At 57.2% G+C, this 25,904-nt stretch overlaps 8 protein-coding genes across 8 annotated transcripts; 1 reads left to right on the forward strand and 7 right to left on the reverse strand.

Moving 5' to 3' along the window:
* Positions 1-1,098: 1,098 nt before the first annotated feature.
* PHYSODRAFT_402874 (hypothetical protein) lies at positions 1,099-2,103 on the reverse strand (the record flags this gene model as incomplete). The annotated part of the gene is made up of 2 exons (XM_009520031.1): positions 1,099-1,319; positions 1,836-2,103. Coding segments are annotated over 2 exons (489 nt in total), but the record flags the coding sequence as incomplete, so codon positions are not given.
* Positions 2,104-3,572: 1,469 nt separating this feature from the next.
* On the forward strand, positions 3,573-5,058 carry PHYSODRAFT_540578 (hypothetical protein; the record flags this gene model as incomplete). Its single annotated transcript, XM_009520032.1, has 1 exon — positions 3,573-5,058. The coding sequence occupies one exon, from the start codon at positions 3,573-3,575 to the stop codon at positions 5,037-5,039; it is 1,467 nt and encodes a 488-aa protein (XP_009518327.1). The 3' UTR covers positions 5,040-5,058.
* Positions 5,059-5,089: 31 nt separating this feature from the next.
* On the reverse strand, positions 5,090-7,351 carry PHYSODRAFT_324303 (hypothetical protein; the record flags this gene model as incomplete). Its single annotated transcript, XM_009520033.1, has 1 exon — positions 5,090-7,351. The coding sequence occupies one exon, from the start codon at positions 7,349-7,351 to the stop codon at positions 5,090-5,092; it is 2,262 nt and encodes a 753-aa protein (XP_009518328.1).
* Positions 7,352-7,603: 252 nt separating this feature from the next.
* Positions 7,604-9,907, reverse strand: PHYSODRAFT_324304 (hypothetical protein; the record flags this gene model as incomplete). The annotated part of the gene is made up of 1 exon (XM_009520034.1): positions 7,604-9,907. One exon carries the CDS (start codon positions 9,905-9,907, stop codon positions 7,604-7,606), a length of 2,304 nt encoding a protein of 767 aa, XP_009518329.1.
* Positions 9,908-12,317: 2,410 nt separating this feature from the next.
* On the reverse strand, positions 12,318-14,663 carry PHYSODRAFT_555765 (hypothetical protein; the record flags this gene model as incomplete). The annotated part of the gene is made up of 1 exon (XM_009520035.1): positions 12,318-14,663. One exon carries the CDS (start codon positions 14,661-14,663, stop codon positions 12,318-12,320), a length of 2,346 nt encoding a protein of 781 aa, XP_009518330.1.
* An 841-nt stretch (positions 14,664-15,504) lies between these two features.
* PHYSODRAFT_483996 (hypothetical protein) lies at positions 15,505-20,162 on the reverse strand (the record flags this gene model as incomplete). The annotated part of the gene is made up of 2 exons (XM_009520036.1): positions 15,505-17,526; positions 19,926-20,162. The coding sequence occupies 2 exons, from the start codon at positions 20,160-20,162 to the stop codon at positions 15,505-15,507; spliced, it is 2,259 nt and encodes a 752-aa protein (XP_009518331.1).
* Positions 20,163-20,874: 712 nt separating this feature from the next.
* PHYSODRAFT_251177 (hypothetical protein) lies at positions 20,875-23,214 on the reverse strand (the record flags this gene model as incomplete). The annotated part of the gene is made up of 1 exon (XM_009520037.1): positions 20,875-23,214. The coding sequence occupies one exon, from the start codon at positions 23,212-23,214 to the stop codon at positions 20,875-20,877; it is 2,340 nt and encodes a 779-aa protein (XP_009518332.1).
* A 527-nt stretch (positions 23,215-23,741) lies between these two features.
* On the reverse strand, positions 23,742-25,073 carry PHYSODRAFT_324308 (hypothetical protein; the record flags this gene model as incomplete). The annotated part of the gene is made up of 1 exon (XM_009520038.1): positions 23,742-25,073. The coding sequence occupies one exon, from the start codon at positions 25,071-25,073 to the stop codon at positions 23,742-23,744; it is 1,332 nt and encodes a 443-aa protein (XP_009518333.1).
* Between the last annotated feature and the right edge of the window lie 831 nt (positions 25,074-25,904).

Here is a 25,904-nt window from a genome sequence, read left to right on the forward strand (position 1 = left end):
CTAATAGAACCCCGAACGAGGCTTCATGGTACCCACTTTTAGGTACAGATGCATTTAGTTACGTACTTCGGCCGCACTTATTAGTGTAGCCGCGATCGTCATTTGATGTGTCCGGAATCGCCTTATTGCGATCGTTCACACTAGATATTTGTATAGGGACATAGGACTCATCATAGGATGGCCAGAACGAGGCCCCCAGGGCCTCAGAAAACTCAGTAATAAAAAGACAGTCTTCCCCCAAAGCCAACAAGGGTCAAGTCCGACTTCGGTAAGTGTAGCTAGCTTATTGTAGTGCCTGGGCACGCTCGGCTGCGTGTGGATGCCTGTCGGGGAGCTTATCGTGCATTGACCGAGAGTTTCCTTGGCAGCGCCAAGAGTTGGTGTGGCCGGAGAGGCAGGAACGGTATTAGAGTATCGTTCAGTATATATTTGTGGGAGTAGAGTGTCCCTGAGTGTATTAGTCTACCTACCGAGGTTTTACCTTGGTCCCCCTGTATAAGGCCTAACACGCCGGTACCCTTCCTTTCTGAGGGACTGCAGTGGGGTTGCGCGAAAGCGGTACATAGTATCCTAGCCTTAGCTCGTGGCTAGTGGTACAGGTTTTTGGGTTGACCGAAGATAACCTAAGGTGCACAGAGGCGCTTGCAACCGACCCGGTGTAAGGGATCGTTCCTGGTCTTCAGGTTTTGATCCAATAAGCGCTTACCTTTGCGGGTTAGCGTGTTGTTGGTGTCTCTAATACCTTTTGGTAGAAGAGAATTTAAGTGGTATTACCACACCACAGCCGAGCTTGCGAGTGTTGCGCCAGGCTTCATCCTTGGCACGAGCGATCCGGGTGGTGTGGGCTGTCGGGCTGCGGTGAACAATTGTGTGTTCCATTTTGGAAGCGTTCATCTTGAGTAACCACTTGGCCAGTATGGCTGGTGCTTGAGTCTCGATCAGGATAGCGATATCTTCGTGTCTGCAAATGAAGTCAGCGTCGTCGGCGTATACAATCATGTCCGCGAGGAGGTCGTGGGGGACGTCAAGTTGGCCGGCAAGATCGCGTAAGGCTGCTTCGAGGTAAACAACAAAAAGAACAGGGGAGAGTGAGTCACCTTGGGGGGTACCTGTGTTGCTCTCAAACGGAGAGAGCAAGTCGTTGCCGAATCGGAGGGCGAGCTTGGTGTCTTGTAGGAGTAGTCGGATCAGGCGAAGCTCATCGCTGCTGACAATCGACTCGAGAACCAGAAGGAGCTTGTCGCGGTTGATTGTGTCAAAAGCACGGGAGAGATCGATACCCAGTATGTGGAACCGTTCCTTGAATCTCTGCTCCCGTGCTGCTATCCACGTGTGGGTCCATACTGCATCGGCAGTACTGCGACTGGGTCGGAACCCGCTCTGGTGAGGGGACAGAAAGCGTTCGACCTTCGGGGAGATGCGCTCGAGAACGACGAGCGAGATGGCCTTGCGAATGCTGTTGAGCAGCACAATTGGTCGAAGGCTGGCACATTGACCAGCCGGCTTGTTTGGCTTTGGAAGTCCAAGGAGAATTCCGTCGCCCAGATGAATGTTTGCTCCAGTAGAGAATCCGTCCTTGAGTATGGCAGCGAGAGGTTGAGCTAGTGTCGTAGATCCGTACTTGAGTAGCTCAGCTGGGATGGCGTCAGGTCCGGTTGCGCGGCCATTGCGAAGGCGATGGAAGGCGCGTGCGAGCTCGTCGGCTGTAATGGGCCTCTCCAGAGGGCGAGCCACGCTGTCGCTGGGGACGGACTGTCGGCTCGGGTCGTAAAACTGTTCCTTGAAGTGTTGTCGGATCTTGGCGCCTGCTGTTTTGCGGTGGAGAATGTATTTACCTGTGGAGTCACATAGAGACGTTAGTGGTGAGCGCTGTCGAAGCAGCACTCGCGTTGCCTCGAACATCCTAGCCGAATGGCTAGAGCGGTCTATGGCGGTTAGTTTCTCGTCAATAAAAGTGCGAGCAAGGTGTCTGCTGCTCTCCCAGATTTTGTGAAGTACGTGGTTGCGTCGGCGGCGGAGGTCATCGACGTCCAGCGCACGGTCGTTGTAGATGGCTAGACAGAGTCGTCGTTGTTCGCAGGAGAGACGTGCTAGTTCTGGATCCGGCATTTTGGCGCTTTTGGCGAGTGGAAGGTATCCAATCGAGTCTGCTGCTGATTCCAGTGCTGTGTTCAGCGTCGTCGCCCAGCGCTGGTTTGGCGATCCCCCCTGGTGTGGCATGGCGGTAGCTGGCGGTATTGTAGTCGGGAGCGTTGGTCGTGCACTAGGAGGTGCGTGGCGAGGCGAGTCTCGGCGTTGTTGAATTGGACTCTGGCAACTCGACGCTGGAGCCCACCGAGTGCGCGGAGATCAAAGTCCAGCGTGACCAGCTTGTGGTCGGTCGGTGTGAGGATACCGCCCCACGACTGTGCGTTGATACACAGGGATTTATTCCACTGGCTGCAAATGATGTAGTCGATTTGGTTGAAGATGCTGTGTTCCTTGAGTCGGAGCGTCCACGTCGTGATGTTGCAAGCGCGCTTTCGGAAAGCAGTGTTAGAAATAAACAAATCATTGGCGTCACAAAAGGAGGCGAGTACGTGGTCGTTGCGGTTGCGTCGGCCACGTCCCCATTGTCCTAAGAAGGGTTCGTGTTCGCGTTGCTGTCCAATTTTTGCGTTGAAGTCGCCCAGTATAAATGTCGTATCGCGCTGTGGGAGTTTGGTTAGCATTGCATGAAGATCCTCGTAGAAACGGTCGACCTCGATAGAGGTGTAGCCACTGTGCGGTGAGTACACATTGATGATGTTCACTCGCTGGGCCTTGGGCATGCGTAGTTGGAGGACTCCAACACGGTCCGAATGGGCCCAGTACTTATACAGGACCTTACGCAGGTGAGGTGCAATAGCAAAACCAACGCCATGCCATCGCTGGGATGTCGGTAGAGTCAGGAGATGGTACTTACCGGACTTCTGCTCACTTTGATAGGGTATGCGGGTTTCTTGGAGGCCTAACACGTCGACGCGGTAGGCCGACAGGTCTCGAGGGAGCGTCTCTTGTTGCTTGCGCTGGGAGCCAATGGATTGCACGTTTAACGTACCTAGCCGGAGATGGCGAGCGGGCTTCCGCGGGCGGCGCCGTGGCTGCGTTGCTGGGAGCTGGGGGTGAGAGGGGTGGTTAGAGAGAGATGTGGAGAGGGAGAGACCCGTCAAAGACTGACAGACGCCGTGAAGCGTCTGCTGGAAGCGTTGGGCGAGCAGCATGCTTGCCCAGGCTTCCCGGGAGGGCGTCACCCCAACCCGACCAGGATATTACTATGGTAATTCAGAAGAAAATCGTGTTACTGAAAATCGTGTTACTGTCAAAAAGTTTTTTTTAGAGATGTCACACAGTGTGACATCTCTAAAAAAAACTTTTTTTGCTTACCGGTGTTGGAGTTGTGTACGAATCGTGTGTCAGGACCGGTGTTGCAGCTCTACGCCAACCGTACTGGTCCATCTGCCATCCGCGCCATCTCCGCGTCAGTCTCCTGCGTCCCCCACGGCCGCGCTGACGCTCGCTCTCCCCGTCCTACCTGCGCCTGCGTGTCCTCCATGTGGCTCAACAGTCGCGATCTCTCGGCGGACGACGACGGCGCCAGCACGCGCGATGGCGTGTGGGGCTTCGCCGCGTCCAACCAGTCGGCGGCGTCGCACGGCACCATCGGCGCCTCGGGCTCGCGCGCGCTCTGGAACCGCATGGAGCCGGCCGAGGAGGAGCGAGAGGAGGAAGCCCTACCGTCCTACCTGTCCTACCTGCAGCCGGCGTTCCGTCCGGCGCCTGCGACGCCCACTACGTTGGCTCCGAGTGCGTCTCAGCAGCCCCCAGCGTTCTACACGGCCAAGCGCGCCGCCCCGGGGCTGCCCACGCCCCCCACGCCAATGCCGCAGCCAGTGCGAGTCACCCCCGAGGTGGGGAACGTCGCGCGCAAGAGCTCGGAGCTCGCGCAGGCGCTGGAGCACCTGGTGCTTGGCTCGGTGCAGCGACACTTGGGGGACGCCACGCCCGACAAGACTCAGGTCAGATGCAGGTGCGCGTGCGACTCCATGCGGGCGCAGATGAACGAGATGGTTCTGCAGATGCAGTCGCTGCAGAACCAGGTGCTGGAGCTGACCAAGAACTCGATCCCCACGGCCATCGAGGTCGGACGCGTGAACGTCAAGGCCAGCTCGCCTAGCAACGGCAACTGGAGCGCCAACGCGGCGCCTTTTGTGCCCAAACAGCAGCAGCATTACAAGCAGCAGACGCAGCCCCCTCCTCCCCCGCCTCCGCCTGCTTCGGCAGTGGACCAAGCCACGGCGACGGTGCTGAGTGACCGCATTTCGACGCTGGAGGGACGACAGAGCGCGTTCCAGTCGCAGCTCGCGCAGATCGCCAAGGTGTTGGGCATTCCCACGGGTAAGCCTGGTAAGCACAGCCCTGTGAAACATTTGGTGCAGACGCTGCGCGACGAAGTGGACGCCAAGGTGCAGCAGGCGACGGCGGAGGCGCGCACGGACCTGACGGCGGAGATCAACGCGGCGCTGGGAGGCATTGTAGCGGGCAAGCCGGCAGGTGGCGACTCGCAGGACGCGCTGTCTTCCAATGCTGTGCTGGCGGCGCTGGCGGGTGAGCACGAGGCTTCGTTGGCGCGGTTGAGCGGGTCTTTCGAGGAGCTGCTGGCGGAGGAAGCCCGCCAGCGTGCGGCGCTTGAGGCGCGTGTGCGCTCGCAGCTTGCTCAACAGGAGGAGTGGTTGCAGCAGTTGGAGGGGGCGTTTGGGTCTCCTCATGACCCGGAGCACGAGCAGGAACCTCGTAGCAAAGACCCCAACTCGCAGCGCAGCGTGGACGCGAAGCTGGCACAACTCGAACGCAAGTGCGACGAGAGCCGCGAACTCTGTCGACGTCTGTCGAGGTTACTACCCGAAGCAGCCAATTCACGGCTTCGGATGCGGCAAGGCTACGAAGAGGAGGACGAAGAGGACGGACAGAGCTGGCCAGGACACTTGGTAGGCAGGGATAGGTACGACTCGAGCAAATGACACACTGTATTCTGCATTGTACGTTGCGGTTTTTGTCTGCTTTATATCCTTCATGATGCTGGAGCAGCGGTTTGTTGCTGAAGCTGGAGGCCCTTCATCTGCACGAGGCTGGACGCTGTGCGGGCAAGGTTCTGGAGGGTCGAGTACTGCGAGCGCGTGAGTTCGGCGTGAGGTTTGTCGTCGATGCAGCACAGCGTGCCCACTGCGACTTGTTCGTTGGAAGACTCAACAAGCGGCGCGGTGACCGGGAAGCCGACGTAGCTGCGGAGAGACATCAGCTTGATCGTCTCGATAGCTTGAAGACGCACGTCGGCTTCGGGGTGGATCAAGACCAGCGGATCTTGGGACATTAGCTGGTGCTGGCACATGGTGTAGTCGCGCGGCACAGCAGCCCCCTTGAAGTTGACGTTGGTCGACGCCAGAACGTGTTCGTGGCTCGCCCCCATGACCGAAATCATCGCGTTCGAGCAGCCCAAGGTCTTCGCAGCTAGCTGGCAGATGAGCTCCAAGTCGCGAACATCGATTTGGGGTTCTAGCGGGGAGTCGCGAGGCTGAGCTGGTGCCAACTGGTCCGCAAGCTTGAGCAAGCCAGAGGCTTTCGCGGCTGACAGGCGTCGACCCTCGTTGCTTGGTATCGGGCCGCGCGGGACCGTTTTCTCGGGATCGTCGGGCAAGTCCAGCACGTAGCTGCGTCGTTCGGCGTTGCCTAGTGTACAGGCTTTGAGCAGCGGAAACTTGCTTTTGTCTCTCAAGAACTCGCCGACCTTGGCAACGGCGTCAGCGTTACACTTGTTTTCAAGGTAAGCCATGTCGTCGTCGCCCTCGCCACTGTCCTCTTCGTCCGAGTTTTGATCTTGATCCAGCAGGGTGCGGACTATGGCGAATACGTTGGAACGCTCTGCGCTACCAGGCCGGGCTTGGTTGAGAGACTCGGACAGGAAGTCGACCAAGAGTGAAGTTGTACTGCTCTCTGGAGAGTCTTCAACGACGCGAGCTGGGCCGTGGTTTCGGTCGGTGGAGATGTCGGAATAGTCACACGCGTCCACGCAAGCTTGACATCTTCTGCAGACAATGATGGCAGCTACGCGTCCAGAGAGACTCTCCATGCGCTCGGGACTCCAGCAGTCGATGCAGACGAGATAGCCGCACAGGTAGCAGCGTCTGGTGTCCGTCTTCAGCGCCGACAAGCTCCGTTTCGAAATGGCTGAGGCCGCTACGGACAGCGAAAGCTTCACGGGCGACAAGCTGCGCGTGCAGCATGGACAACGAGGATTGGCGACTTCGATGGCGTCGAGGTCGGCCGGAATCTGGAAGCCAAAGCGACGGTGGCGTACGAGCTCCGAGAGCTTCGTCACTCCTCGAGCCAAAGCTTCAAGCCGTCGGGCTTGTGCCTTGATCTCAGCACTCTTGTCTGCTGTTGGTGAGCTGAGACTTTCAGTGGGGTTGGTGGATTGATTCGAGGTGCTCCGATCTCTGTCATGCGACTCTGCCAAGAACTTAGCGTTGTAGACAACGCGCAGCCCTTTGCCTCTGGGGTCCAGATCGACCAGGAAGACAGCGGTGAGGTCATGCAGTTGATCTACTCGAGTGTGCGTCCCCGTCATACGCCCCGGAGTCGGCTCATTCCGCCCTAGAGAGTTCTGCGAGATTGTGAATCCGTCGCGTTCGCGCTTGCGCTGGAAGAAGTCGGTGTAGCACCACTGCTCGTTGGGACCGAAGAGAGAGGAGTTGGCAAAGCTGCTCGTCTTGACTACAAGCTGCTCGCCGTCATCTTCAGTGGAGACATCAACAACGCGCTCGACCGATCCACATAGAAAGCGTTTGGCGTATAACGCCGTCATGACTGCACTGTGTTCAGCTTCAGTTCGTGGGCACAAGATGCGCAGGACCTCCTCGATGCAAGCGTCAAGGCGGCCGGCACAAAACACTTGAGGCGCTGTCTCGATCCTGCTCTTGACAAAGATCCCCACTTGGGCGTCTTGGTGACGGAAAACCACGAATCGATTGGCAGCCTCTACGCGTTTCCAGGGCCCACCGGCATTCGGTCCAGCAGCTAACGCCTTGAAGTCGACGTGGTTATGAGCCTCTCGTGCTCTTCTCAACATCTCCGTGTCTGGAAGAGGCTTGCTGTAGCTTCGACCACGGTCATTAACGTCCGAAGCTTCACTCGGTTGTGCCCCTGTCGAGAACGTCGAGCTGGACTCGGCGCTCTCCGAGCCATCACTGCGATGAGCACTTGAACTCGACCACGGGTAGCTGGGACGCCGTCTTCCCACCTGGTCAAGCATTCCTCGCACCATCGAAAGGTTCATCTCGACGCCGACACCTCCGATACTAGGCGTTTGTGCCCCCTCGCGTGGAACTTGAATCGTCGGAAGTGCTCGGTAGGTGGGCGGAGACTTCTGTAGTGAACACTGGGACCAAGGATCGCTGAGCGACTCTTTCTAACAAGTCGCAGACGGGTGAAAACTATCCAGCACCACCAAAGCCTTCGCTGGACTTGGATGCGGATTCTGTGTATTCATCGAAAGCGATACAGTTGCGCTTCTGGACGTAAATCATGGTCATGCAGCGCCCTGTGCGAGTTGCTGTTGAAGTTGTCGGCCTTTCAGCTGGATGAGCCTGGACGCGGTCTCCGTGAGTCGCTTCATGGTGGCGTATTGCGAGCGCGTGAGCTCGGCGCGCGCGATCGAGTGGATGCAGCACAACGTTCCCACAGGCATCTCCGTCTCGGAGTATCCGGTGGTCTCTGCTATTGGCACCAAGAGCGGGAAGCCGACGTAGTAACGGATCGACAGCGCCTTGACCCCCACGATCTCGTGGAAGCGGACGTCCGCCTCTGGATGCGTTGCTACAAAGGGCTTCGTCGTCATGATGGTGTGCTGGCAGAAGCCCTGCTCTCGCGGGACGGCGGCATGGAGGAACATAGGGTTCGTAGCCGCTAATACGTGGTTGTGCTTGAGCCCCGCGACCGACATGAACGCGTCGGTGCATCCCGTAGCACGCATTGCGAGCTGGCACAACAGATCGAGGTCGCGGACGTCGCACGCGTCGTCAATGGATATCCCGGGGGCGGGATCCAGCGGCGCGTGCTGGTAGGCGAGAAGCAGCAAGCCTTTGTCGGTAACCACTCGAAGGCGGATGTCGTCGTGGCTCGGGATCACACCGGGCGGCACCGTCGTCGTCGGATCATCCGGGAGATCGATTAAATATGTTCGTCGCTCAGCGTTGGCGATCACGCAGGACTCGAGTTCGGGCAGTTGGCTCTCGTCGCCCAAGTATCGCTCGAGCTCCTCCACAGCCACGTTGTTGTCCTCGCCACAGTCGCTGTTGTAGCTGCAGTCGTAGTCGCTGTCGTCGCTCTCGTCGTCTGTGGCTTCGCTCTGCCGGAGAAGCATTCGGACTACTGAAAGCACCGCAGCACGGTCAGCGCCGCCGGGTGGGGCGTTCAACAGCGAGGCGGCGAGGAAGTCGGTGAGGAGCGGAGCGGGAGAGTCATTCGGTTCATCCGCGACGACCTTGACGGGTCCTCGGTGGTTGCTGGTGTTGTCTGGGGCGCACACTTCCGAGTAATCGCAGGCTTTCACCGCGGCGTGGCACCGCGTACAGACCACAATGGCCGCCACACGACCGATGGTGCTCTCCATGTACTCGGCGCTCCAGCAGTCGATACACACGAGATACCCGCACAGATAACATCGTCTGGTGTCCATCCTGAGAGACCGCAAGCTTCGCTTGGTAATGGCTGACGCAGCTAATGACAGCGACATCTTGACGGGGGCTAAGCTGTGCGTGCAGCATGGGCAGCGTGTGTTACCCGCTTGAACGGCGTCGAAGTCCATGGGTACTTGGAACCCAAAGCGGCGTCGGCGGATGAGATCGGGAAGTTTTGTCATGCCATGAGCTAGTGACAGTAGACGACGGAGCTGAGCTTTGCTGTCTGTGGTGGTCTCACCGATGCTGCCATTGCTCGAAGTAGAAGACACTACGCTCAATCCAGACCTCCTTCGTCGACTGCTAGTACGACTGGACATGGTGCTTGTACTTGACGCCTCAATACCCATTACAGGGTCCTCGAACCACGCGTTGTAGACTACACGCAGCCCCTTCCGATTCGGGAGCTGGTCGACCAGATACGACGCGTTGAGTCCGTGCAGCTGATCAACACGCATGTTGTTCCCCACCAGGCGCCCTGGAGTCCGCTCAAATGGAGGCAACGCGCGCTGGGAAATGGTGAAGCCATCTCGCTCCTTCTTGCGCTGGAAGAAGTCGGAGAAGCACCACTGCTCGTTGCGCGAGAAGAGGTTGGTGCGCACGAAGCTGCTGGTTTTGACGTTGAGCTGTTCACTGCTATAGTTGTTGGACTCCTCATCGTTGGTGTCCTGCGCCTCGTCCGAGCACGGCACTTCGCGATCGAGCGACCCGAAGATGAAGTTTTTCGAGTGCAGCCCCTGCATGGTACTCGCCAGATCTACTTCCGATTTTGAGCGTAGGACGCCATCCACTTCTTCCAGACTGGCATCGAGGCGGCCGGCACACATGACTTCCAGGCCAGGAAGGCGGTTGTCATTCGTCTCGGCATTGACGGATCGTTTGAAGACGACGAAGCGGTCGGCGGCCTCAACGCGCTGCCAGGGCCCACCGCGCTCTGGACCGGCGGCTAGTGCTACGAAGTCAACATTTCGATGAGCACTTCGAGCTCGCTCAAGCATCTCTGCGTCGGACGGGGGTTGGGTGGTTGATTCGTTGTCGGGGTTGAGCTCTTCGCTCTGCTGCGTCGAGAAGGAGGGCGCCGAGTTTGCGCTGTACTGCGAGCCGCTCCATCCACGCTGGCGCCGTTTGTTCGCTTCCTCTAGCGCGATCCGCATTTTGGCCAAGCTCATCAATGGGGGATCGTTCAGGCAGACCAAGCTTCGTTGGGGGTGTTTGTCGTTCGCCGCTCTTTGAGCACTGAGAGCTCGCTCGCGGTGACAATAGCGCGCGGTGATGAAATGGGATGGCGGGGCCACTTGCGGCGAGAGTGGAGTGAGTGGCCAGTACTTGACGAAGGTTTTGCTAACGAAACAGATATGCGGACTTCGGACCTCGGGTCATTTATATTCGAGGGGGTGATGCGAGCAACATCACGTACCTCTGGTGAGTTCAGACGCGCCGTTCACTGGTCGGAAGGTATTGAAGCGGCAGAAACTCTGAGGCATTTGCGTCAAGGCCCCGTAACGGGGGCGGAGATCGCTCGCCATAAACACGCAGGACAAGAGTCTACACGTGTGTACGTACGTGCGGGCGATGCAGTACACCCGTTTCTCGAAATTGGAGTGCTTCTTAGCTACTGAATGAGTAGTGCGAAGTGTTATTGGGTCTGATCCGTTCTGGCCATTGGCGCGTTCAAATATGCCTGCCAGGGCGGGCGCTCGGAGATACCGAAGCTGTGACAATTTGCGCTTGGGCATGAATGTGCGAACGTGTTGCGGAAGAATTCCAAGGACATCGCTGCCCAACGCTTCTTCTCAGTAACGACAAGGTGGGGGGTCTTGCCGAACGTTCTACTTCGAAGTAATACTTTTACTGCCTTTTGATTAATCCACCGGGACCTGCTGCTGCTGTTGCCTAGGAACGACTGTACCAGCCAAGAATGGGTGGTTTTCAGCCAGAAAGCGCTCGTGCCTCGCTCCCACGCCGTCCAAAGTAAGTCTTGGCAGCCAATTAACACAACAATTACTTCCTGCTAGAGAGAGCTCTGGGCCAGGCATCTCGGGTACAAGGCAAGTTTTGCCCCTGTAAGTACTTCCAAGGCGGAGATCGTTGGTATAACCACGCGTGCGCTTCAAGTGACCGGCGATCAGTTACCGCTGACTACCATTTCATGCAAGCCTGGTCTTTCGTTTCTAGAAGATGACAACGCGTGCCAGGATGTCGGCTCCGATCTCTTCTGACTATCCACACCTTCCATGGGGGGGCGCATCACACCAGCGCCTTAGTGCGGATCCGCGAACGCGTTGCGTTGGCAAGGCGCGAGTACTATGCGTGGAGATATTTCCAAGCGCACGTGGTAACGATTTTCCCTGACGTTGCAGTGCAGCGATAGTTTAGAACGATTGACTACTCCTATTTTCAGCATGGTGCTATCAACACAATTCAAGACGTTTGCAGCAAGCAGTAGAGACAACGAATCAAACCGACTGGATGCCTACGTTGACGTCCCAGGATTGCTTTTTTCAAGATGCTTCATTTCATTTTCATTTTGCAGGTGAGGTATATTGTGTTCATTTAGTCTATCGCTAACGATCACCAATATCCGACTGGCAAGCCCATACCGTCGTGCCAGGTCCCAGTGCTCCTCCAGCACCATTCGCCCCCGGCGTACAGTGACACCTCCAACGTGTTAAGACAGTGTCCGCATGCATAATCCACGAGCTGGCATCTGACCGGCAGAGACCACACGTGAAAAATACTGAAGGCACCAGCGTGGCACGTCCACGCTGACAAAGTTGGCTTGATACCGCAGGTGGTCAGTCCGCGAGCAGAGTTCTTGGTGGGTCATCACTTCCTCGCACCCGTCGACTTGTTACTCGGCGCCTCGGGCGTCAATCCGCGAGCTTCGTTAAGGGTGGGCTTCGCACGAGGCGGCGGCGGTCCTCGCACCCAACGCCGTCCACCAGCGCCCTCCCCGTCAGGCACGACTGGCTCCCCGTGAGGGAGGATTCCGATCAGTCGTGGCCAATCAGGAGGCGATACGGTGCTCACCGTCACTCCTGATTGGCTGGACCTCAGATTAGACCGGCTCTATCGCTTGGTCTCTCTGATTGGTCCCCCTGGCGGCTTGAGCTCTGCGACGCAAATTGCGGAATGGGGAGAAGATGATAAGCCAACGTGAGGGTTGTCATTGATAACCCTCACGTTGGCTCAGCCGTGCTTTCGTGGCGTGATGGCGTGACAGAAGGCCGAGTTCGAGGACGGAGATTCTGCGAGCCCATGATGGACACGAACGCGTTGGCGTAGCCCGAAGCACGCAGAGTAAGTTGCCTCAACAAGTCGAGGTCGTGGACGTCGCACACGTCATCGAAAGACACGTCTGGAACTAGCAACCTCTTCTCGGTGACCAGCTTACAATGGGGTGACCACGGGACCGCTCGGAATATCGATTGCATACCCTCGTCGCTCTTGAGTTAGCGAAGACGCACGACTCCAGCTCTGGGTATTTGTCTCAGTTACAAGGGATTTGTTAAGCTGCGGCACAGCGTCGCTGTTGATTAGGCCTTGGAGGTATGGGGTCGTCGATCAAGCAGCTATGGATACGTTCTGTGCTAGCTGCTGTTGGAGTTGTCGGCCTTTCATCTGGATGAGCCTGGACGCGGTCTCTGTAAGCCGCTTCATTGTGGCGTACTGTGAGCGCGTGAGCTCGGCGCGCGCGGTTGAGTCAATGCAGCACAACGTTCCCACAGGTACTTCTGGCTCGGAGTATCCGTTCTTAGCCGCTACTGGCACCGTGACGGGAAAACCGATGTAATGTCTAATCGACAGCGCCTTAACTGCTGCGATCTCGTGGAAGCGGACGTCCGCTTCTGGGTGTGTCGCCACAAAGGGCCTCGTAGTCATGATGGTGTGCTGGCAGATCGTCTGCTCTCGCGGAACGGCGGCGTGGTGGAAACCCGGATTCGTAGCTGCCAAAATATGGTTGTGATTGAGCCCCATGACTGTCACGAACGCGTCGGTGCATCCTGTAGCACGTATAGCCAGTTGGCACAGCAGATTGAGGTCGCGGACGTCGCACGCGTCGTGGAAGGACATCCCAGGAGTGAGATCCAATGGCGCCAATTGATACGCGAGCAGCAGTAAACCCTTATCGTTTGCCACCTGGAGGCGGATGTCGTCGTGGCTGGGGATCACACTGGACGGCACCATGGTCGTCGGGTCATCCGGAGGATGGATCACGTACTCCCGTCGCTCAGCGCTAGCCAAGACGCAGGACTCGAGCTCCGGCAATTGATTCGAGTCACCCAAGTACTGCTCGAGCTCCTTCACGGCGGCGTTGTTGTCTTCATCGTAACCGCTGTCGTAGTCACAGTCGTTGTCACTGTCGTCGCTCTCACTATCGGTGGATTCGCTCTGTCGGAGCAGAAGTCTAACGACCGAGAGGACGGCAGCTCGGTCAGCGCCTTCAGCCGACGCATTCATCAACGAGGCGGAGAGGAAGTCGGTGAGGAGTGAAGCGGACGAAGCATCAGGCTCGTCGTCCACGACCTTCACAGGTCCTCGGTGGTTGCTGGTGTTGTCCGGAGCGCACACTTCTGAATAATCGCAAGCTTTCACCGCGGCGCGACACCGCGTACAGACTACAATGGCCGCTACACGGCCTACGGTGCTCTCCATGTACTCGGCGCTCCAGCAGTCGATACAAACGAGGTATCCACACAGATAACATCGTCTGGTGTCCATCCTGAGAGACCGCAAGCTTCGCTTGGTAATGGCTGACGCAGCTAATGACAGCGACATCTTGACGGGGGCTAAGCTGTGCGTGCAGCATGGGCAGCGTGTGTTACCCGCTTGAACGGCGTCGAAGTCCACGGGCACTTGGACCCCAAATCGGCGTCGGCGGATGAGATCGGGGAGTTTTGTCATGCCGTGGGCTAGCGACAGTAGACGACGGAGCTGAGCTTTGCTGTCTGTGGTGGTCTCTCCGATGCTGCCATTGCTCGAAGTAGAAGACACTACGCTCAATCCAGACCTCCTTCGTCGACTGCTAGTACGACTGGACATGGTGCTTGTACTTGACGCCTCAATACCCATTACAGGGTCCTCGAACCACGCGTTGTAGACTACGCGTAGCCCCTTCCGATTCGGGAGCTGATCCACCAGGTACGACGCGTTCAAGCCGTGAAGCTGGTCGACACGCGCGTTATTCCCCACCACGCGCCCTGGAGTTCGTTCAAATGGAGGCAGCGCACGCTGAGAGATAGTAAAGCCATCTCTCTCCTTCTTGCGCTGGAAAAAGTCGGAGAAGCACCACTGCTCGTTGCGCGAGAAGAGGCTGGTGCGCGTGAAGCTGCTGGTCTTGACGCTGAGCTGTTCGTTGGCGTGGAGATTCGAGTCTTCATTCTGATTTCCCTGGTTTATGGGCGTCTCGTCGGCACAAGGTACGTCCCGATCCAGTGATCCGAAGATGAAGCTCTTCTTGTGCAGCCCCTGCATGGTGCTCGCTAGATCCACCTCTGAGTTGGAGCGCAGAGCACTCGCCACTTCCTCCAGACTTGCGTCAAGACGACCAGCGCACAAGACCTCCAGCCCCGGAATGCGGTTGCCGTTCAAAACCTCAGCAGTGGACGGCCGTTTGAAGACGACAAAGCGGTCGGCAGCTTCCACGCGCTGCCAGGGCCCACCGCGCTCCGGTCCAGCTGCTAACGCTACGAAGTCGACGTTCATGTGAACATCTCGAGCTCGCTCGAGCATTTCGGCGTCGGATGGGGGTTTTAGGCCGCTCTCGACGTCGAAGTCCTCGCTCTGCTCTGTTGAAAGGGACGAAGCGGGGTTAAAGTCGCTGTTGGCGCTGCACTGCGAGCCGCTCCATCCTCGCTGCCGACGCTTGTTCGCCTCCTCCAACACGCTGCGCATCTTGGCCAAGCTCATGAATTAGGGGAGAATGGGATTGTCGAGTCAGACAGAGCTTGTCGTATTTCCCTGATGTCGAGACGTTCGCCGTTCGTCGCTCTTTCGGTACTGAGGAGCTTGCTTCGGCTTGTAAGAAAAAGCGCGCGGTGTTGAAGTGAGATGGTGGTGGTGGTGGGAGATCAAGCGTGCGACGAGAGGTGGTCAGTACTAGAGAGCAAGTCTTGCTAACGAAACGGAGTGACCTCAGGCCATTTATATGCAAGCGGGTGACGCGAACACCTTCCCCGCCACGCAGCAGGGTGAGTTCAGCGGTGCCGTTCACTGGTCGGAGAGATGTTGAAGCGATGCAGGAGGGAAAGACAGTGGTGTGCCCGAGTGGCGCCACGTTATGACGCAACGAGGGGCATTTGAGTCAAGAGTCTGTAACTGAGCCCCCCCCCCCTCGGCGGAGATCGCTCGCCATAAACACGCAGGACAAGAGCCGACAAAGGCAAGGAGGGATCTACACAAGCTAGCCCTTGTTCGAAGTGTGCGGTAAAGTACCGGTCATTATTTGGGGCAAACTGGACCCGGTTCTTCGTTTCTAGAAAATGGAAATGCTTAGAAATACTCATTAGTAGTAGCAGTAGTAGGTGCTGGTTCCGATCCGTTCTGGCCATTGACACCTGCCATTTGCCTGCCATGACGAGTGGCCAGCGATATTGGGGCAAGTGGAGTGCCTCACCACGCTAAGCTTAAGTAAATGCACCAACGCGCTGTAAATATATTTTTTTGCTGAACGAATTCGTTAGACATCTTCAGTAACGATATAGAGGGGGTGTAAATTGCAGACCGTTGAAGTTTTACAACTACTTAGGGACTAATCTACCGGGAGGTGTTGCTGTTCCAACACTTGGCGGCCTTTTCGCTGCAAGAAGTACGTGGCTGTACTAGCAAGGCGCTTCATCGTGACGTACTGCGTTCGAGTGATCTCCGCTCGGGGCTTGGAGTCAATGCAGCAGAACATCCCCACCGTGACTCCTTCACCCCCTTCAATCGGTACTTTAAGTTGGAACCCCAGGTAGAATCGGATGTTGAGCTGGGCGATAGTGCTGAGCTTGTGGAAGTGCACGTCCGCTTCGTGGTGAATAGCCATGAACGGATACGGAGACATCAGCGCATGCTGGCAGGTCGTGATCTCCCTGGGGACGACTGTACCAGCGAGAAGTGGGTGGTTTTCAGCCAGGAAATGCTCGTGCTTGGCACACATAATCGCCACGAACGAGTACTCGCAGTCCAAAGTCTTCGCAGCCAATTGGTAGAGCAAGTTCAGGTCGTGGGTGTCGGGTGTCGGCTGCCAGAGCTCTGGCCCAGGCGTCGCTGGTGCGAGCCGATCAGCAAGTTGAAGCAATCCGGACGTCTTCGCAGCCGCAATACGATCGGCTTCGTTGCTAGGAATTGGATAGCGAGGGACGTCAACTGTGGGGTCTTCCGGGAGATCAATTGGGTAGCTCCGTTGCTCTGCGTTCCCCAGACTGCAAGCTGCCAGCGTTGGTATCTGCTCCTCGGCTTGTAATGTATCTTCCAATTCCTTGAAACATGGCGCCGTATCTTCATACTCAGCATAGTTTTCGTCCTCATCTTGGTCGAAAGTATCGGAGTTCTCCTGTCGAAGAAGCGCTCGAATGACAGCCACCACCGCGGCGTGCTCTGGACTCCCCGCAGTCGAATTCAAGGCCGAGGCTGAAAGGAAGTCCACCAGTAGCGAGACGGTGGAGTTGTTGTTCGAGTCCTCGACTACACGGGGCGGCCCTCGATGTTTTGCACGTTTGGCAGCCGTCCCAGAGACCACCTCGGAGTATTCACATGCTTGAACATTAGCGTTGCATCGAGTACAGACCACAATGGAGGCCACGCGACCAGAAACGCTCTCCATGTGCTCAACGCTCCAACAATCGAAGCAGACGAGGTAACCACACAGGTAGCAGCGTTTCGTATCCATCTTCAACGGAGTCAAGCTGCGGCTCTTGATGGCCGAAGCTGCCTTCACTAGCGTCAGCTTGACAGGCGCCAAGCTGTGAGTGCAGCATGGACAACGCGAGTTCGAGCCTTGTGGTGAGCTGGAACTGGCGGGGATCTGCACTCCGAAGCGACGACGGCGAATGAGCTCCGGGAGATTCGTGACGCCATTGGCAATGGCAAGTAAGCGGCGCATTTGAGCCTTGTGCTTGCTGGCGTCTCGATACTCGAGCGATTTCGAGGACATCAAGGAGCCTGGGCTCGACTTTGAGCTTGAAGTGGAATTGTGGCGATCCATGCTGCTATCCGCCGCGCTTTGGCTGCTGCAAAGAGGCCCCTCCTCTGGCAGATCGAACCACGCGTGGAAAACTACGCGCAGTCCCTTTTGACTCGGCGGTCTGTCGACCAAGTACGAGGCGTTCAGGCCATGGAGCTGGTCGACGTGAGCGTTCTCTCCGACGATCCGCCCCGGGACGGACTCCATTGGGGGTAGAGCGCGCTTGGAGATGGTGAAGCCGTCGCGCTCGGTCTTGCGTAGAAAGTAGTCGTAGTAGCACCACTGCTCGTTACGCCCCAGCATCGTCGTGCGCGCGAATGTCTTGGTCTTAATGATGAGTCGCTCGCCACTGCTCTCCGACTGATTGCCTTGCTGCGAGCAGTACACTTCGCGCTCGTACGAGCCGAAGATGAAGCTCTTGGCGTACAGCGCCGCCATTGACGCATTGTGCTCCATCTCTGAGCTCGAGCGAAGGATACTCGCCACTTCCTGGATGCTGGTATCCATGCGACCGGCACACAGCACATCCAATTCATTCTGAATGCCGTTGTTGCCCTCCGCAAAGTCTCGTCGGAACACAACGAAGCGGTCGACGCTGCGCACGCGCTTCCAAGGCCCATTGGCCTCTGGACCGGCCGACAGAGCGGCAAAGTCCTCGCGGTTGTGGGCAGCTCGAGCTCAGTCCAGCATTTCGGCGTCTGAGAGCCTTATGGGGGCCGGCTTCGCCTCGAGTTCGGTGTCTTCGTCGCTCTGCTGCGTCGATACCGACGGGGTCGAGCCGGATGCGCTGTCCGAGGAGATCGAACAAGAGCCTGAGCCTCCCCAGCCTTGTCGTCGTCGACGCCCCACCTCATCGAAGACACCGCGCACTCGGGACAAGTTCATCGACACTGTTGGTAGCTGCAGCGGTGTGTTGAGAGCCCGACGATCTCCGGAATGAAGTGGCTGTCGTGGGGAGACTGTCGAGGATCGTAACAGACAGGGGTTTCGGGGGCAAATTCAGGCCGGAGATAGCCTCCGCTTGGATGAAGTCTTTCTCCCACTCGACAGTCAAGCGCACGGCTAACGGCCCTTGAATTCCTGGATCTCTCGAGTCTTTTGCAGTAAGAAGCTTGTGGCCGCGTCTGCGAGGCGCTTCATCGTGGCATATTGAGATCGAGTGATCTCCGCTCGAGGCTTCGAGTCGATGCAGCAGAACACCCCCACAGTCACTTCAGCCTCGCCATCTCCATTCGACAATTTGAGGGGGAAGCCCACGTAGAAGCGGATTCCGAACTGCACCGTCGTGTTCGCCCTGTGGAGACGCACGTCGGCCTCGTGGTGAGCTGCGACGAAAGGGTCGGGGGACATGAGCGCGTGCTGGCAGGTCGTGTGCTCTCGGGGGATGACAGCGCCAGCGATGCCTGGTTGACTCGCGGCCAGGAAATGCTCGTGCCTGGCGCACATAATGCCCACGAACGAGTACGCGCAGTCCAAAGTCTTCGCAGCCAGTCGACACAGCAGCTCCAGATCGTAAGTGTCAGGCGTTGGTTTGGGTACTGCTGTTTGTGGAACCTCCGGTGCGAGAAGGTTGGCAAGACGCAGCAAACCTGAAGATTTTAGTGCTGCGATTCGGTCGACTTCGTTGCTCGGAACTGGAGAACGCGGCATTTCAGTGTTCGGATTGTCAGGAAGGTCGATAGTGTAGCAGCGTTGCTCAGCATTTCCAAGAGTACAGTCACCAAGAATTGGCAACTCGTCGGTCAGCATTCCCTGGAGCTTTGTCACGACTTCGAGGTCATTAAGAGGGTCAAAGCACGGAATCCTTTGCTGGATATAGTCCTCCTCCTCGGTGTTTTGATGGAGAAGAGTCCGAATTACGCTCATCGTGGCTGCGTACTTTGGGGTTCCTGTTGTTGCAGTGAGGAAACAGTCGTTCAAGGCGTCGATCAATAGCGATACAGTTGAAGAATTGTTCGAGTCCTCGATAACTCGCGGAGGTCCTCGGTATCTCCCATTCTGAACAGCAAACACTTTCGAGTATTCGCACGCCTGGACGTTCGCGTGGCAGCGGGTGCAGACGACGATCGCTGCGATTCGACCGGTGGCGCTCTCCATGTGCTCCGCCGTCCAGCAATTGGCGCAGACGAAGTATCCACACAGATAGCAGCGTCTTGTGGCGATCTTCACGTGGGACAAACTCCGAGTCGCGATGGCTGAAGCTGCGATTGACAGTGAGAGCTTGAAGGGTGCTAAACTGTGCGTACAACACGGACAGCGCGTGTTCTGGGCTCGAATCGCGCTCAGATCCGCGGGGACTTGGACTCCAAAGCGTCGACGCCGCACGATATTCGGGAGCTGAGTTATCCCTCGAGCCATGGCTAGCAGCCGACGCAGTTGAACTTTGTACTTCCGAGTATCTCCACAACTCGTCGATGATCTTGAGCCTGAACTGGAGCTGGAGCTATTGCTTCGACTACCACGAGACTGATCTCCTTCGTTTTGGGGCGGCTCAAACCACGCGCGGAACACTCCTTTCGATCTGCGGGTTTATCCACGAGGTACGAAGTGTTTAATCCGTGAAGCTGCTCGACGTGAGCGGGTTTCTCGGTAATTCGTCCAGGAATGGGCTCAGAAGCTGGTAAAGCGCGCTTTGTGATCGTGAATCCGTCGCGCTCGGTCTTGCGACGAAAGTAGTCGAAGTAGCACCACTGCTCATTGCGCCCCAGCACGGACGTGCGCGCGAAACTCTTGGTTTTGACTACGAGGTGCTCGCTACCGTCGACATCTCCGTCGTCTTGGGTTTGGTTGCTGGCGCATGAAATTTCCCGTTCGTACGACCCGAAGATGAAGCTCTTGGAGTACAAAGCCGACATCGCACAGTTGAGCTCGCCTTCCAAGTTGGACCGAAGAATGCTCGCCACTTCTTTGAGACTCGCGTCCAGGCGTCCAGCACACAGCACTTCGATCTTGTTGGAGCTGGTAGCTGGTCTCTGGAAGAGGGCGATGCGATCGATGGATTCCACACGAACCCAGGGGCCATTAGCTGCTGGACCGGCCGCCAACGACGCAAAGTCTTCATCCGCGTACGCAGCTCGAGCGCGCTGCAGCAGTTCTTCGTCTGAAAGGGTCGCTCTTGCTGTTGTATCACTCTGTTGGGATGGCATCGACGGAGTTGAATTGAAACTTTCGCTCGTGTCTCTGGACGATGAACTCCCCCAGTCTTGTTGTCGTGGACGACGATGTCTAGCTTCCTCCAGCATACTGCGCACTCGCGACAGGTTCATGGCGGGATGATGGAGGTGTTCGACCAAAACCAATTGTGAACTGCCTTCAATTCAGCCAGGAAGCGTGTTCAAGCTCCTCTTGCGCCTGTCGTCGGCCATACGTGGACATGACTTCGGGCAGCTTTGAGGACCAGGTGCCTGACCGATTCGGGCCGGAGAGACTTCCACGCAGATAATATAGCAAGAAGTCTCCGAGTACTATGAAGAATTCTTCACGCATCGCGAGGACGCTGGACTCTACAACGTCTCGACCCACGATCGTGATGCCTAAGTGCCTTTAAAGCTCAGAGATCAGCGAAGCTCTGCGGGGTAAGCGAATCGATGCCACTTGACGTTGAATTATTTCTCTCCTGTCCATAACCACTGACGTAAAATGAAGACAGACCAGCTAAAAACTTGCGTGGGTAGTGTTTACAATCTGTGCTGGAATACTACTGTAGAGGTGGTAACTGCAGAATGAGTGAGCAAATAATCCAAAGCGCAGTGTTTGACGGAGTCTACCCGTAGTACCCGTACTCGAAACACGAGTAGCGCCATCCAATATGTCAATCGTTGACGGTCTCCACCTTGAAATACGTTGCCAGATTATCAAAGAAAAAATGATCTCGAGTCCAAGAAGACGAAGACAGTAAATCTTTAGTTTATCGGGTCTCACGTAATATACAATACTTTAGACATCGTCGTTCGCTTAATAATGGTTTGACAGCCGCTGCTTTTGACGGGCCTTTTGCAACAAGAAATGCGTCGCTGTGCTGGCGAGCCGCGCCATGGTCGCGTATTGAGTGCACGTGATCTCGGCGCGAGGTTTCGAGTCGATGCAGCAGAGCATCCCCACCGTCACCTCCTCTCCTTCTGCTTCTCCACCTACAGCCGCCAGCTTTAGAGGAAATCCGACGTAGAACCGAATGGGGACCGCGGAGATGGCTCCCTGCTTGTGGAAGCGTACATCAGCCTCTTGGTGCGTAGCCATGAACGGATACGGGGACATCAGCGCGTGCTGGCACGAAGTCTGTTCCCGAGGCACCGCAGCGCCGACGAAAGCCGGGTGCGTTCCAAACATGACGTGCTCGTGCTTGGCGCACATGACCGTGACGAACGAGTACGCGCAGCCCAGAGTCTTGACGGCCAACTGGCACAACAATTCCAGGTCGTGGACGTCGGGTAAGTCTCCTTTCAGTTCGGAGACGTCCGTCGGGGGAGTTTCTGGCGCAAAGAGGTTGGCGAGCTCCAGCAGACCAGCGGATTTGATGGTGGCGACTCGTTCCGCTTCGTTGCTTGGGATCGGAGAGCGAGGGACGTCGACACTCGGGTCTTCCGGTAGATCCAAGACGTAGCTGCGTTGCGCTGCATTCCCTAATCTACAGTCCTCAATCGTTGAGAACTGCGTGTCGTCACTCAGAATTTCTCCGACTTTCTTCACCGCTTCAGTCTCGTTCAGAGGCTTGAAACGAGGTGCATTCTTCTCGTACTCGTTGTTGTCCACGTCTTCATCCTCGCTCTCTTCCTCCGAGTCTTCTTGATTCTGGCGCAGCAGCGTCCGAATCACAGCCATCGCCGCCGCATGTTCAGAGCTCCCTGCTGTCGCGTTCAATAGCGAAGCAGTAAAGAAATTGACCAGCAACGCCACAGTCGAGGAATTGTTCGAGTCTTCAACAACTCGAGGGGGTCCGCGGTGCCGTTCACGCTCGGCGGCAGTGCCAGCGAATACTTCGGCGTATTCACAGGCCTGGACGTTGGCTTGGCACCGGACACAGACGACGATCGCGGCCACTCGCCCAGCCATGCTCTCCATTTGCTGCGCCGACCAGCAGTTGACGCAGACGAGATACCCACAGAGATAGCAGCGTCTTGTGTCCACTTTGAGTGGAGCCAAGCTTCGGCTAGTAAAAGCCGAAGCCGCCTTGGCCAGCGTAGACTTCACCAAGGACAAACTGTGAGTGCAGCACGGACAGCGCGCGTTTAAAGCGGACACTGCTGCGAGGTCGGCGGGTATTTGGGCGCCAAAGCGGCGACGACGGATGAGGTCGGGGAGGTTCGTCACGCCGTGAGCCATTGCCAATAGGCGACGCATCTGCGCCTTGTGTCTGGTCGTCTCTCCATAGTCGAACGACTTGGAACGCAGGCCAGGGCCTGGACTCGAAGTGCTGCGAGTAGTGCCAAGAGATTTTGTTGTATCGGGTGAGTCGAACCACGCGTGGAAGACGACGCGCAGTCCCTTGCGGTTCGGGAGTTTGTCGACGAGATACGAGGCGTTTAAATCGTGAAGTTGATCGACGTGGGCGTTCTCTCCAAGGATACGGCCAGGCGTCAACTCGGATGGAGGCAGCGCGCGCTTGGAGATGGTAAAGCCGTCGCGCTCCTTCTTGCGCTGGAAGTAGTCGTAGTAGCACCACTGCTCGTTGCGTCCTAGCATCGTCGTCCGTGCAAAGCTCTTGGTCTTGACAACGAGCTGCTCGCCGCTATCGTCGTGCACCACGTTATCGTCTTGGTTACCCCGAGCTTTACAGCACGAGACTTCGCGCTCGTACGACCCAAAGATGAAGCTCTTGGCGTAGAGCGCCGTCATGGAGGCGTTGTGCTCGATCTCGGAGCTAGAGCGCAGGATGCTGGCCACCTCCTCGATACTCGCATCGAGTCGACCGGCACACATGACTTCCAGGTCGTTGGTGTGCTCTTGGTTATTGTTGCCCGTGGTCATTGGTCGCCGGAAGACGACGAAGCGGTCGACTCCTTCCACACGCTTCCAGGGTCCGTTCGCCTCCGGACCAGCCGACAGGGAGTCAAAGTCTTCGCGGTTGTGGGCGGCTCGAGCTCGCTTCAGCATCTCTTGGTCCGACAGCACTGCTGCGGCTTTCAGTGCTTCTTGCTGGATGTCGTCGTCGCTCTGCTGCGTCGACATCGACGGGCTTGGACTCGGCATGTCGGACAGGTTGGACGCGTTCTCCGATCCGCCCCAGGACCCTCCCCACCCTTGGCGACGGCGTCGTCCTGCCTCCTCGAACATGGAGCGCACTCTGGACAGGTTCATGGCTAAGGTGCTGGTTGGCCTGATGTGTTGAGCTGGGCCAAGCAGGTTCAAGAGTGTTACGCGGTGTCGCGCTCGGAGTCCCAACTGACGTTGTTGTTGCCGCCCCCTGCTCGGTCGAGGCCGGGAGCTTTGAGCCTCAAAGTTTCAGGGGGCCGAAGGATTCTGGAGACGCAACCGAGCTTTGAAAACCCGAGTCCGCCTGTCGCCTCTGGAAAACGACTTTCGGGGCCTCGTACGGGCGGATGCGGCAAATTCAGTCCGGACAATGGAAACGGTGGGGAAGGATAATGCAAACTCAAGGTGAGCACGCTCAAGAGAATTCATCATTTGCCGGAGGTCACAACATGGGGACCACCCTCACGAGCTCGTGGTCAAGTTCGCACTGAACCTGCTCACAACTGGATTCGGTTCGTGGCACCTAAGAAGTCCTCGCGACGGAGTCTCTGCTCCTAGAGTTACTCTCTAGTAGAGTAAGTAAGAGCAGCGTGATGTGTAGTTTGTTTGGCAGTACTCTTTCTATTGACTTTCTACTGTTCCCCGTCCGAATTATCCGCCGACCCAGGTCGAATGGATTCGATGCGCGTATGACATCGCGTGCACGCGACGATGGAGGCCACGCGTCCTACCCCGATCTCCATTTGGGCGACTACCCAGCACGAGCCGCAGACGAGATACCAGCAGAGGTAGCAGCGCTTCTTCTTGAGCCTTTTCCAGTCCGACAAACCCGTGGCCAGCGTCAACTTCACGGTGGAGAGACTGCACGTGCAGCATGGGCAGCGGTTGTTGTCGGTTTGGAGAGCGCTCTCGTCACCGGGTGTCTGGATGCTGAAACGCCGGCGACGCACGTAGTCGGGGAGCTGAGCGATGCCGTGTGCGAGTGCTACCAGACGACGGGCTTGAGCTTTCGCCTCTCTTCGGTAATATCCCGCTGAGGCATTGGCTGTCGAGTCGGAGAACGACCGTCGTCTACTTCCTCGTGTAGAATTGCTCTGAGCCGGCGGTCCTGCGTCAAACCACGAGTGGAAGACAACGCGGAGACCCTGACGCTCAGGCAGTTGGTCGACGAGGTAGGAAGCAGCGAGGCCGTGGAGTTGATGAACTCTTGCATGCGCGCCTTTGACACGCCCCGGTGTGGATTCATCCGCCCGCAGTGCGCGCTGTGAGATGGTGAAGCCGTCTCGCTCGGGTTTCCGTTGGAAGAAGTAGGTGTAGCACCATTGCTCATTGTGGCCGAAGAGCGCAGTGTGGACGAAGCTGCTGGTCTTCACTGCGAGCTGCTCGCCGTTTACAGGCTCTGTCACACAGGATGCCCCGCAGCGGATACTTCTAGTGCACGGAACGTTGCGCTCGATGGACCCAAAGATGAAGTTTTTGTCGTATAGCCCCTTCATCGCGGCGTTGTGCTCGGCCTCCGTCTCGGGGCACAGGATTCGAGCGACTTCATCAAGACTGGCGTCGAGGCGACCAGCACACAGCACCTCCAATCGAGCGCGCACTATGGTGTTCCTCGATGCTGCTGCTGTTGAAGTATCAGCGCTCTGACGCTGAAAGACCGAGAACCGTTCGACAGTCTCCACGCACTGCCACGGACCGCCCTGTTCCGGTCCCGCTGCGAGAGCATTGAAGTCGGTATTGCTATGCACGCTCCGAGCTCGTCGCAGTAGCTCGGCTTCAGACGGGGTTGTTCCAGCGCTGGTAAAGGTGCTGCCTCGTTGCTCAAACGTGAGTTGAGTTGTCGAGAAGCGGCTGAAGTTCGCATCGGAGGCTGTGACGGATGATGCAGAGCTGTCGTCGTCGTCGTCACCGAGATCCATGGCCAATGCAACAGGCTGCGGTCTGCCCCATATCCGCAAGTGCATTGTGGTAAACTACTGGAAGGTGACGATGGTTCTGGTCGTGTGCAGCGAGGCTATTAAGTTGTGGGCGTATAGAAGGCGAGCAGCTTGGGAACGTAAAGTCGAGAGCTTGAGCTAATGGACCGCACTGGCGAGATAAGGTCCGCCCTCTAGATGGCACGCTCCTGGCGTGGCTGGTATGAGGACAGTCCTCCTCGTCGCGGTGCTAGAGAGAAGGAACAAATTTTACCTTCATTATCGCCCAGCGCGCTGTGAGAATGGTTCGGTCAAGCGACTTACCCCCTTACGTTTCTGACGCACTCAGTGCCTCCAGAATCGAGGCAGAACGCGGATGAAGGGGTCAGGTCGAACCTAACGGTGGTGCCGCACGCGTCAAGTGGAGGTGTCTGCAGTTCAGACGACGTAGTGCGTGAGCCCAACAACCAATTGGCGCCCAACACTGCCGTTCGCCCGCGAAAGCGCGGTGCTATTCTTCTTCCGAAGCCACAACTTGCACGTTCACTGCACTCTTGAACACGTGGAGGCAACAGCCGAGAATTCATCATGTCCTCGAATGCTCCCTCTGCACCAGTGTCTAAGCTGAGGCTCCCTTCCAACGGCGGCTTGAGGCATTGTGATGTCCGCACGATCAGCGATGGGCGCCACGCGGCTTTCCGAACCAGCGTGAGTAGCGTGCCACGTGAAGCGTTAGCATTGCGCGCTCAACGAAACGAGTCCGATGCACACCTCGATCCTGCTGCTGGGGGTCCGGCCTCTTATAGAGCGCAGGCATCGTACTCTTGACGCCGCCTTTATCCTGACGAAGAAATCCGACAATCGGGGCGACAATGCTGC

The sequence above is a fragment of the Phytophthora sojae genome (genome assembly GCF_000149755.1).
Source record: "Phytophthora sojae unplaced genomic scaffold PHYSOscaffold_2, whole genome shotgun sequence".
Taxonomy (NCBI): Eukaryota; Oomycota; class Peronosporomycetes; order Peronosporales; family Peronosporaceae; genus Phytophthora; species Phytophthora sojae.